General features: G+C 39.0%; 1 protein-coding gene across 2 annotated transcripts; it reads left to right on the top strand.

Moving 5' to 3' along the window:
* Positions 1-280: 280 nt before the first annotated feature.
* On the top strand, positions 281-11,328 carry LOC148741552 (short transient receptor potential channel 5-like). 2 transcript variants are annotated; one of them, XM_088744034.1, is made up of 12 exons: positions 281-454; positions 1,738-1,856; positions 2,468-2,665; positions 4,213-4,414; positions 5,412-5,634; positions 5,941-6,336; positions 6,683-6,709; positions 7,014-7,203; positions 7,601-7,747; positions 8,153-8,261; positions 9,076-9,197; positions 9,668-11,097. In XM_088744034.1, the coding sequence occupies exons 1-12, from the start codon at positions 367-369 to the stop codon at positions 9,776-9,778; spliced, it is 1,932 nt and encodes a 643-aa protein (XP_088600160.1). In that variant the 5' UTR covers positions 281-366; the 3' UTR covers positions 9,779-11,097. The 2 variants fall into 2 exon arrangements, 1 of the variants encoding a protein (XP_088600160.1); XR_015994981.1 differs by lacking the exons at positions 281-454; positions 1,738-1,856; positions 2,468-2,665; positions 4,213-4,414 and adding an exon at positions 11,106-11,328 and having other exon boundaries at positions 4,866-5,634; positions 9,668-10,309.
* Positions 11,329-12,159: the final 831 nt, after the last annotated feature.

The following is a 12,159-nucleotide window of genomic DNA, read 5'->3' as shown; positions in this document are numbered from 1 at the left end:
GTGTAGTAAATCTCTTATTAACCAAGCTTACTCGGGACCGTACTGGAAGAATATCGGCCCTCGGTCTTTTTTGTACGGACCTCGCTGCGCTCGGTCCGTACTGTCAAGACCTCGGGCCGATATTCTCCCAGTACGACCCTCGCACTTGGTTAATAAGATATATATATAGCCCATACTGGATATATTCGGCTAATTATGTCATATATGGTTTGCTCGATTGTTCGGTAACAAAGACGTTATGCATGCTTGCATCCTGCTGATGTACCAGTCGACAGATTACGCTAGCTATGATCACGTTATGTAATTTGTGTCGATACTGAAGAGATTTTAAACTTTTCATTGATCCAGCGCGTACACAACGGGGAGATGACTGAACTGATTTGTTCAACAGTGATAAACGAAGAAGATGGAAGCGCAAGTGAGCCCCTCAGGATACCAACAAGGCCGAAAGAAGGTAAAACTATTTGCGCCTGTCATGAATGAAAGTCATCGAATATGTTACAGATGCTTTTTTCTAATTATTATTTTCGTGGCTGTGACTTGATTCGTACGTTTGTTTGTCTATTTGTTTGTTTGTCTGTTTGCATGTTTTTTGATTTTTTTTTTCGTTCAAAAAGGCTTGAATACTATGCAATTCCGGCACGGCACTCGTGTCATGCATCACCATATCATTGAGACAGCCCGGTTGCCGAATTCAGGCAACGATATGCGTGGTATTTGATTCATTGATGTAAAAGTACAAGTAGCTAATGGATATCCCCTCAGGCTGTAATTAGTGCCACCCGTTTTAAAAGACGGTCTTGTTAATGAAAGAAAGCCGCTAAAGCTAAACTACCTAGTAAGAGGGCATCAAGGAAAAGAAGAAACATCAAGAGTAAAGGAAATTTTGAAAAACTGAGAGAGCGTTTATCAATTCTTCAAAGAAACACGCTTTGTGTTTGTTCGATCAAGTTACATCTGACGAAAACCGTTCAAGAAATGTACTAAAATATAAACAAACCTCCATCTTATCAAACTTACGGTACGGTAATTTAATCTGTCTTTGTCAGCATCATAGACGATGAATTCACCAACGACGCATTGTAAAAGTCGTCCAATATTTGTTAGCATTACACGGTATGTGCATGCATGTCTCCTAGGGCAAACAGCGTGCACCATTGAAGGGTTATGATCGTGATAAGTAGGGTAATTTTGTTATACAGTAGTCATACAGCTTTAAAAAAAACCCTTATGAATTGAAACCAGACGTTTCTGAATTTTTTCAATTACAAATTCCGAGAGGAAACCGACAAACTAGTACTTGGTTGTAGGAAAAAGGTAAATGAATAAAGGGAGTAGTTTTCTAAAGAAACTGTGGTGCTGCGTCGGTGGGAGCAGCAGGGTAATTTTAGTTTTATCAACTGAGTTCAGTGAAGAGTAACATTCGCTCTGACGAAGAGCTAACGCCCGAAACGTCAGCTTTGAAACTCCTTACGGTGGCCAATGCACATTATTGCCTCAGCTGATAAACAAAAATTACCTTGTAGGGAAAAGCTTCCTTATTCGGTGAAAGCATTTAATAATAACAGACTGAAAAACTAGTACTTGGTTTTTGGGCGATGATGTTGTTATTCATAGAGGTAATATCGATTCACGTGAGTTTCAGTTTCGTGAAGTTACATTTCCATCCATCTATTCCCTCTCTTTTCAAATTTTTAGTCTAATTCTTACTAACAAACTTCATGTCTCAACGTGCAGGTGAGGAAAAAATCGAAGGCCTCCTTAAACAATTTCCAAAAACGGTTGCAGAGATTAAAGATGTCATTACAGCCGAGAACTTGTGCTCCTGTCAAAACCCCTTAGAAACATCCTTTCAGGTTTGTAAATCCATTGAATGACTGCTAAGTACGAGGTTGTTAAGAAAAAACATACGGAAGAGGTATAACATTACTGAAGTTGTCTCAATGTCATTCAGTGACAGTTAAACAGAATTGAGTTCGATGTCATATTTTTTTATCCGTACGTGTGTGTTTATACATATCAAGTAGATCACAGTTTGGGTTGGGAAAGTTTTGTTCGTTTCAGTAGTTATTCGTTGTCTTAAAATCCTTGAAATAAAAAGGAAGGTCCCGTACGATGTGAAGACAGTGTCCGTTTCTGGAGCTGTCTGCTAAGAAGTGTTTCCAATAGGGCTCCAACTTCTTTTTTTGATCACAGAAATAAGGAAGTATTTAAGAACCAAACAGGTATCAAGCTAATTATCCCAGAGTACTAGTAGATTTAACACGGAGGTAAAAGGGGACTGGTGATAACAAATCATAGAGCGGTATACGCACCGAGTGTTGTAAGACCAGACTTGGATATGTCAGTAGCAGTTAAAGCATCCAATCGAAAGAGAGGACTATCTCGAGGGGCCCCACTCCAAGTTAAATTGCAAGTTTAAAGAGGCAAAACTCTAAAGTATAACTTTTTGCCATCTTAACAATAGTGTAATGCAAAGCTTAAGAAAGTTGCTCAAGAACGAGACGAAAGTGCGGAAATCTTCCACAATCTGGCGAGAAAGGTTCAAGACTTCTCTGTTGCGTTGATGGACCAAGTAACCCCAGCAGAAGAAAAATCCATTATAAACAGTGCATCTCTACTTGATAGTATAACTCAGCCAGCAATTTACTACCAACAGAAGAAGGTGGGATAAATTTACTTTTCTTAATATTGTCAGTTATTATTATCATATTTATGATTTTTATAGTTATTTTTTCAAGCATTGTTGTGATTATTGTTGCAGTTATCTTGTTGGTTGGTTGATGTTAATGTCAGTGTGGAGGCGCGGTTGCCCCATGGTTAGTGCGCTCGACTCCGGATCGAGTGGTCCGGTTCGAGCCCCGGCCGGGACATTGTGTTGTGTTCTTAGGCAAGACACTTTACTCTCACAGTGCCTCTCTTCACCCAGGTGTATAAATGGGTACCGGCAATTTAATGCTGGGGGTAACCCTGCGATGGACTAGCATCCCATCCAAGGGGGAGTAGAAATACTCCTGGTCGCTTCATGCTACAGAAACCGGAGTTAAGCATCGTCCTAATGGGCCACTAGGCTCGTAAACAAACTTTACCTTTACCTGTTAATGTCAGTAGTTCTTTTTTCGAGGGCAATGGTATTTCCACCATCTGCCCAAACAGACACTGGAAAAATAAAGCACAGTACTGAGGCTGAGAGGATTAAAGCAAAGGAGACAAAAAAAGAAAATTGAAATTAATTGAACGTATTAAGTCACATTTACTACCGATTTACAAACTGCACACTTCAAATAAAGCCAGCGGGATTAGTAACTTAGGAACTAGTTCTAAAATTCACCTGAAAACGGGTCATTTACCTAGATATGTTATTGAGGTTCTATTTATTCGGTTACCGGTCGTTTCTTTCTCAATCAATTAAGTCGTGTTTTCCATTTTAAGTAAGGTCGGTTTCTTATTATGAGTAACAATAGTACTTTCGTTAAATAAGTTCTGTTAGTATGGTATCCTTTCTGAAATACGGCCAAATGGTGTAAGGACTGGAACGGAAATGCGGGATCTGGGAGTCATAAGACAGGTATATAGAAAATCTCCACCAGAAACTTTTATGCAACCTTATCTTTATGTTATTTTAAAAACCGTTCTTGTTAAGAAGATTACAGATATAAAAAACATAATTTTGTTTTTGTTTTACTCACTTGACCCTACCAACTTGTCGTATGCAACAACTGGCATCTGTTCGCATGCTCTCGAGTGAGGTATTTCGAATAAATGTATATTGGCATGGGACGGGTGAGAATCGATGGGTGGTTTGGGTACGAACCTACCAGCAGTTGGCATTGGCTACGAAGCGACACGAACTGTTTCAAATTTAGATACGAATCGACTGCATTTGGGTACGAAACGACCGTGGATACGAAACGACCGGATACCATTTTTTAAGTATTATTAAGTATTCTTGTTCATACATTCTACTCATTCGCGCGGAAAACGGATTGACCTTGCTGTTCTTCCGTAGAGGGTCGAAGAAGACTAACAATATATCCAAGGGGTAGAGTGCTAGCCTGGGCAGGGCGATCTTCCGCCGTGGATAGGCAATTAGCTGGTTAATCCAATCCTAGCAGAGGGGGCAGGGGATTGCAGCCCTAATTTACCCCCATGACGTCTTTGCACTACTCTAACATATACCTTATTAATTCCCTCGCATCTAATTACTTGCAGTTCATTTCCCATCGTCTGGTGTACAGGGTGTTTAAAAATAGATGGAAGCATGGTTTGCCATCCAAATATCGACAAGGAATGAAGGCGAGATTGATGGTGATTTTATTTACCATACTGGAGACGATTTTGACTCCCATTTTACTTCCCCTCATCGCCTTTTTTTTCTACATGGAACAATCTTTCGAGAAAAAACTACTCAGAGGTATGGGAACTTCTTTCGAAAACAGCCATTGCGCAACTCCAGAAGGTCAAGAGGTCAGGGCCTTTGCACACATATCATTTCTTGTTTCCTTTTTTTTTTCTTACAAACACTTCTTGAAAGATCATGCAATACTCTGAGTTAAGTGAAAATACCGGAATATTGGCTGGTATCAGATAACTATTCTTGTGTAGATAAGAGTTCAACAATTATCTAAGAATGCAAAAATCTTTTTCAAGGATGAGCAATTTTGCAAATGCATAAAGGCTGATAGTTTCGAAAGAAACTGTTTGGGGCTGCGTCGGTGGGAGTAACGAAATAATTTGGATATATCAGCAAAGTTGAAATGGTAAATTGGCCACCGTAACGATTACAACAGCTGACGTTTCGAGCGGTAGCCCTTCGTCTCGGTGAATATTGTCGAATAATAGGGCTAACGCTCGAAACGTCAGCTTTTGTAATCGTTACGGTGGCCAATTTACCATTTCAACTTTGCTGATATATCCAAATTATTTAGTTTTGCAAATGCTCCTCTTAACTCAGGGTTTTATCTAATGCCGGATGGCAGTCGTCATGACAACTGTTTACCACGCAACTAACCAGACCAATTTCGTAACTTATATTCATACCTGTTCTTTTCGACTTATTCGTTGGTCGTAAGTTTTTAAACCTATGTATTTGCATCATACTAGAAACGATATCGATTCCCATTTATGAAACGATTTATATTTCTATGTTCCTTCTTTTTTCATTTGCATCTTTCAGGCAATACCTGAGGAAACTGTTTAGACCCCCTGGTACCTAACTTAAAATAGATACTTCACTGGGATCGATATTATTGGTAGCTGTACTTCACACTATTTCTTTTCAACCAATTTATTTAAATTTATGCTGTAGATAGAAGGCTTTAAACTATCTCCCAAATGATTCTTTGTGTGATCGATCACTTTTGTCGCATACAATGACTATCAGAAAAAACGTTTGTGTTTTCCTCTTGCAGATTTGTACTTGAATTACTTGAGAACACCGTTCGTAATTTCTATAAAAGACCGGCTCAGTCAAGTTGTTCTTTTAGTGCTGCACTTTAGATTATGCGTTCTTGCCTCGTCTGTCTCAGTGAGAACAGAGGAATACCTAATACTGATATTCTACATAGGCTTCATGTTATCCGAACTTCAGCAATACCGGAGTTGTAAAGAAAAAAGAGTTCGGGTTTACCTACGGTTAGTAAGATAATCGGGGTAGTCTTCTACTTGCTCAATATCTTTGGATCTTTAAAGCGATTGAATTAATCATCAATGAAACCTCCCCTCCCCCCCCCCCCCCGACACACACCCATAGCTTGCCTTACATCAGAGGATAATACCAAACGATCGCCTGAAAATTACAACCATCCAATACGCGGTCTTACAGACTCACTTTCTCTTTGCTGACAAGTACTTCTATATTTTTTTACAGGTCGTCCACCCAGGATCTCATTCAAAATATTTAGGGAGTGAAGAATAATCTACTTGTTTCTTTCTTTGCAGAAATATGTGGAATTACGTTGATTTGATAATCCTGGTTTTGTTCTTTATGATGTTCGTTCTTCGATGCGTTACTCTTAGCGAAGCAGACGCACATCAAAGTCGATTACTACAACTGGTCAACTTCCTTTTTGGCATCAGCACTCTTCTTCTAACACTAAGGTTCTCAAGCATTCTGGAGGTGAACAAAACAGTTGGACCTCTTCAGCTTGCTCTGTTCCGAATGTGTATCGACTTACTGATCATTTTGACGCAATTCTCTTTCGTCATAATGGCTTTTTCTGCAGCTATCACGAAGGTATACATTGCCGAGATTTCCTTTTGGACGCCTCCACACCGAAAGGAGTCAAACGAGACGAGTCAAATTAAAGAATTCAGCGGATCCGGTCAGATAGGAGGGTCTGTAGAAAGAATTTCAACTGTAGGAGAAGTGTTTAATAGCATGTACCAAGTAGACCTTGGGGATGCTTTCTCTATTCATGAAAGCTTCCCCTTTTGTTTTTGCTCATTTTCTGAAAAAAGTTCCGGTAGCAAATAAATGAATTATTATAAAATTCTAGTATGTAGGTATACAGGGCTCATACGCTTTTTAAATTGTTACTTTTACTAAGAAAAGAGCCTTTGCAAGTTCATTATACCTCTAGTGCGTAACCTTTAGTATTCCCGTTTGACCGAATTTTTGTCTGCATATTTTGCTTTCTATTTCTGTTGTATAAGTCATCTTAATATTCTTGTTCGTTTTCAGGTTTTGTACTGAAGGAAAATCAGCCTGGTAGGTGAAGTTCATCGGAACACTTCGATCTGGATTTGAATATGTACCACTGTTATATATGGCATAATTATACTCCTACTCTTTATTTCTTTGGACTATTCACTGTCTTTTCCTATCAAAACAGAAATGATAAATTTTGCCAAGAAGACTTCTTAACCAATATATCAATTCGAGCGCCAGCAACGAGGAAAACACAAATGAGGGAAATTGGAACGATTTCCAATCAAATACTGCAAATGCATTTTTAAGATATTTTCTAACTTTTTTGTGACGGAAATTCTATTGTACCTCCCTTATCTTGCAGTTTACTCCAGACAGCTAAATATCTTGTATGGTCTGTTTTTGGTCTGACCGAATTGGATACGATGGAGGCTCACGACGATTGGTCCGATTATGTTGTTGGTATCCTGTTCATTTCCTTCTTAATCATCTCAGTGATTATGCTGGTCAACATCCTGATTGCCTTGCTCACGAATACTTACAACAAGGTCGAGGTAAAAAATATTCATCCTTGCATCCACCAACCACCCTTTATTTCAGCTTAAAATAAAGTAGTGCGTCCAAAATTTAATTTTAAACTTATTAATTTGTCACTAATTTTAAACTAAAGGTTGCTTTTGAAGCGCGTTTTCAAATTGTCAGTGGCTCAAATGCCAAACTGCATTCGTGGAAAGGAGAGCTAAGGTACCGAGCTATCCGGCTAGAAATATCCAATGAAGACATGCTCAACACCCTTTGAATGCATGTAACTTTCAGTGCGAGCTTGACAGGAAATTTCACTGCTAATCAAAGATAAATGAAATGAAAAGGCTCAGCACTTCAGGATGATTTCTATTCTTGATCCCTATTCAAATTTACAATTCCTAACGCAACTGTCTTTTGTTTTTTCAGACTAATGCGGACCTGGAATGGAAATTTTCTCGTGCGGTAGTTGCAGAAGAATACGGAAGATATCATCCCATTGTTGTTCCGTTCAATATCATTTCCCTACCGGTATGTTTCTTCTACACCAAAAAGTATGGAGACAACTGGGCAAAGGTATGATTGATGTCATAATGTTAAAAATTTCCTTTTTTTAATTTCCATAGTCAACTTCTTCAAGACAAAGTATATTAGAGAGTATGCTAATCAGAGATGAAATACAAGCCTATAGCATCAGTACGAATTGAGAGTACTCCTATTTCACTTGGATGAGATATTAGTCCATTACAGTGCCAGGTATACGTAAACCTTCCCACCATTCTTTTAATTTTTTTCGAGAAGCTGTCTGTAAGACAAACTATGTAGCGGTGTATATATTCTCATCTCAAATAAGGCTGTCTGATTTTCAGGAATTTCTGCTGGCAGTCCAAACTGTCTTTTGTGTAAAGGTTTATCCATGGCGGCGTAGCTGACTTTAATTATTTTAGTCCTGTGTTATAATGATCTCAATTCTGATCTCAGAGAGCTGAAGAACGTCAAAGAAGGCACGAAGACCACTGCAGAGTAGAACTCTTCCCTGCACTCACAAGGCGATACCTTAATAAACATGGAGCCTCATTTCCATTGTCAAGTAAGTGAGATATGATATCCGCTTCCAGATTTAGCAGAGATTATAAGCTGAGTGACGTTTTAGAACTTTATTATTCTTGATAATACGAAGAGCTTCTATGAAGGCTTCAACTGACTCAAGAGAAGATGATTCCTTTATATCTTTGCTGGCTCACTCAAACCTCGAAGTTTCTATCGAAAATAAGACAGTACAGGGGCGGATCTAGGGGGAGGGTGCAGGGGGTGCGCACCCCCCCTGAGATGACCTGCGGCTTTCTGATACAAGTGGTGCTCTGCAAAACAAAAACTATGTGGTTTATTGTGTTGAAGTAGAGCAAGAGACGAGGTTGAAGAATTTATCTTAAACGGCGTAAATATTCTCAGCAGTTCATATTACGTTATTGCCTGGGCAAAAGGCTTCTTCGTATTTGCTATTACAATTTGGTTACGTCCGGTCACCAGTCAGATACGCCATTCTTTAGCGGTGCACCCCCTCCTCAAAAAAATCCTGGATCCGCCCCTGCAGTAGACGTCGCTGTTCATTTTTGTGATAAAAATCACTCATTCGGTCTGACCAGATTCCTTGTGCTTCTTATGTGTGTTTGCCAAAATGAATCTGAGAGACACGAACAAAAGACAATATAGAACTTTTTAGGTAATATTCCGACGGTAAACACCATCACAGCTTATGGAGTCCCATATAGGATATCCGTTTTCCTGCTATAAGATATAGAGGCCGAACGAAATTATTTCATCTTCACACCACATTACTTTCACCAAGGCTTTCCCAATTAGATCTTTATATACAATAACGCCAGAATCTGTTCTATTTGCAGGTGAGGAAAAAATTGACCAACTAGCTGATAAATTTGACCAGCTTCGCGACAAAATTGACCAACAAGAACAAACGAGGGAGAAAATATTGGAGACGATGGAAAAAATATATCATGCTGTACAGGTTAGAAATTATTTGCTTCTTCAATCAAAAAAGAACTTCAGTAGTAATAATTTTTTATTAAAAACTGGATCATTGGATAATGCAATTAAAGACTTTTTATTGGCTTAGCCATTATGGTATATGAACCAATATACCATAATCTAATATCTGTACATTGTAACATCCGGTTTCTTCTTACAAAATAAAGTCGAGAAGATTTGTCTAATATCTTGGAGGCGTTATTTTTAATAAAACAATTATTCCATTCGCGCTTGTTGGATATGAGATGATTATAGCCAACGAGGCGCTACGCGCCTCGTTGGCTATCTATAATCTCATATATATCCAACGCGCGCTCGTGGAATAATTGTTAAATAGAAAATGTGTTATACGAAGACTTTACCTAGCGGTCTGTCTTCGTTTTCGTTTAAACATTTTTTTGTTGGACAGCGTTTCCATGAATTCATATTTAATAGTATTTGTTTCCTCAGACCAATGGAGCAGTCCTGCATTCACAAGTTTCCCAACACAACGGTGTTGCCGATCCACAATTGGACAAGAATGTACAAACACCTTCTGGAGAGAAATCGGCTGACTTCTAAGATTAATTTCATCCCTAGAGAATGATAAAATTTGCCCTGGAAGTAACATGCTATTTTTGACGAATGAGCTTGTGAAGAAGAGAAATTAGTATTTTGTCGGCACGAGACACTACAGAGCCTGGGTCCCAGGCCGGTGTATCATTGAAGTTTATTCAGAGGTACTATATGATAAGCAACCTCGTTCCCAGGACCTTTTCCCAGGTCCCACCCCCACCCCACCCCAGCTGAGGGAAAAAGCCCTGGGAACGAGGTTGTATGATAAGAAGGGGTGTAGCACGCTGTAGTCATCTAGTCCTCTGAATCAAACGATTCAGAGCTCCGTTTCTTTCAATTTTAATAATTCAGCTATATCTCACTTTACTATCGTCTAGTTTTGACTTAGTAAAGCCTCCGTAAGATGGGCCAGAGACATGGTTCCTACCCAGATTTCCTACCCTTTTTTCCTCGTGAGGATTTTTGGGCAGGTTTTTGTCTGGCCTACGTTCTAATCGCTCCTCTATCGGATGTGGTTCCTCAGCTCCGTTATCTGAGGTAATATGGACGCTATTTTATTAATAGGACTTTAAAGAATCACAGAATTCGTGACCACTCACAATAGCAGCTTGAAAGAAATTGATTTACTTCACCATTTTAAGTCGTAAAACGTGGTTGGTTAGCTTAAGAGAATATAAACTGTAAGTTTACTTTTTAAAATAAATTTTTGAAAACAAATTTGGCAACTGTTAACAATGATGCACAATGATCCTGTATCTAAATAAAGGGAGTAAGTCTCTAGAGAAACTGTGGTGCTGCGTCGGTGGAGGTAACAAGGTATATTGGTTATATCAACTAGGTTGAAATCGTAAATTGGCCACTGTAAAGTGTTAAAAAGCTGACGTTTCGAGCGTTAGTCAGGGCGAATGAAGGAATTGTGAGTTGTGTGTGGGTTTAGATGCAGAAAGTTGAGCTATACTATTGGTTGAAACATGGTGACGGGAAAAACAAGAATAAATTAGTAGAGTGAAAAGTATGAGGGCCCGCTCTGGTCAAAATGGTGCATATAATTTTTACTGTGTGTGAATTAATTTTACACATTGATAGAATTAATATTCTGCGTTTCTAAAATATTTTATTAAACCGCCAAATTAATTTTACGATTCCTATTAATTATAGTTTTAGAAGACGAATATTTTGTGTGTTTGTAATTAATTGTGTGTGTGTTTGGAATTAATTTTTTGTGTGTTTGTAATTAATTTTGTGTGTGTTTGGAATTAGTTTTGTATGTTTCTCAAAATTCCTTTACCCATAACACCTTGCGGTAGTTCTCTACCTGTGCTGCCAAACAAAGATGGCGACGGCCCCTTCGATTCCCGGGCAAGTGAAAGAAATCGCACAAGCTGCAGTAGACAGTATTAATCAGCTAAGCTCGTTAATTGAGCACGGACCGTCAACGACAAGATTTCCTAGTAACGAACGTCAACCAACAACATCGGAGACGACTTTCGTTCGCCAAACTCAGCCAGCTAATAGCGCACTAACAGAATTGCAGAGGAGGTTTCCGACAGTTTCAAGGGGAAGATACAGAAGACCTTCTAATTCTAGCTCGCGGCCGTATCCAGTACTTCAGAATGTAAGGTGTCCTGCTGGTCGACCGTTAGCATCTGAGATAGTCTCAAAGGATGTTATAATACTAGAAATGGGAAGAGAGAAAATACCGACGAAAGCAGATCTCTTCCTGCAATGTATTGATGTCGTTAACATGTTTCTGACCTCGAGTGAAGTCTCTTGAGGCCTAAAAGGAAGAACGAAACTGTGCCACTATAATAAAAATTGTTTTCTCATCCATAGGAACAGATATCCTGGACAACAAATTCACCAGTTTCTCCCTTAACTTCTTTACTTGATCATTAAAATTGAAACATTTTGACATGCAAGATGTTTTGCTTTGCACAGTTTTTTTTAGAGCAGAGGGGGGTATTTGCCTTCCTGCCTGCCCCCATAGAAAGGTTTATCCCCAATAGGTTTTTTAAAGGAAAGCTGTGGAAGCAGTTTTCCCGTGGTTAAGTAGATTAACCATTGGATCTGCCACAAAGGTGAGGCAGTTTTCTGTGTGCAAACTAGCCAAACATGAATTTTATTGACAACAAACAAGAGTTTCAAATCAAGTTGTATCCATTATTATCATCACGGGTTCATTACGAATCAACTTAACGGCCTTCTCCCAGTTGGCTTGTTAGCTCAATTGGTAGAGCGCTGCACTAGTATCGCAGAGGTCAGTGGTTCGAATCCCGTACAGGCCTGATTTTTTTCAGGTCTGATTTTCGCTATTGCATAAATAGCGCTATCTACTGCGAAGGATCGTGCATCATACCTATTTAATACCGCAGTTCAAAATATATGAA

The sequence above is a fragment of the Stylophora pistillata genome, chromosome 1 (assembly GCF_964205215.1).
Source record: "Stylophora pistillata chromosome 1, jaStyPist1.2, whole genome shotgun sequence".
Classification (NCBI taxonomy): Eukaryota; Metazoa; Cnidaria; class Anthozoa; order Scleractinia; family Pocilloporidae; genus Stylophora; species Stylophora pistillata.
The sequence above is the reverse complement of the archived record's forward strand: the minus strand, read 5'-3'. Positions and strand labels throughout refer to the sequence as shown.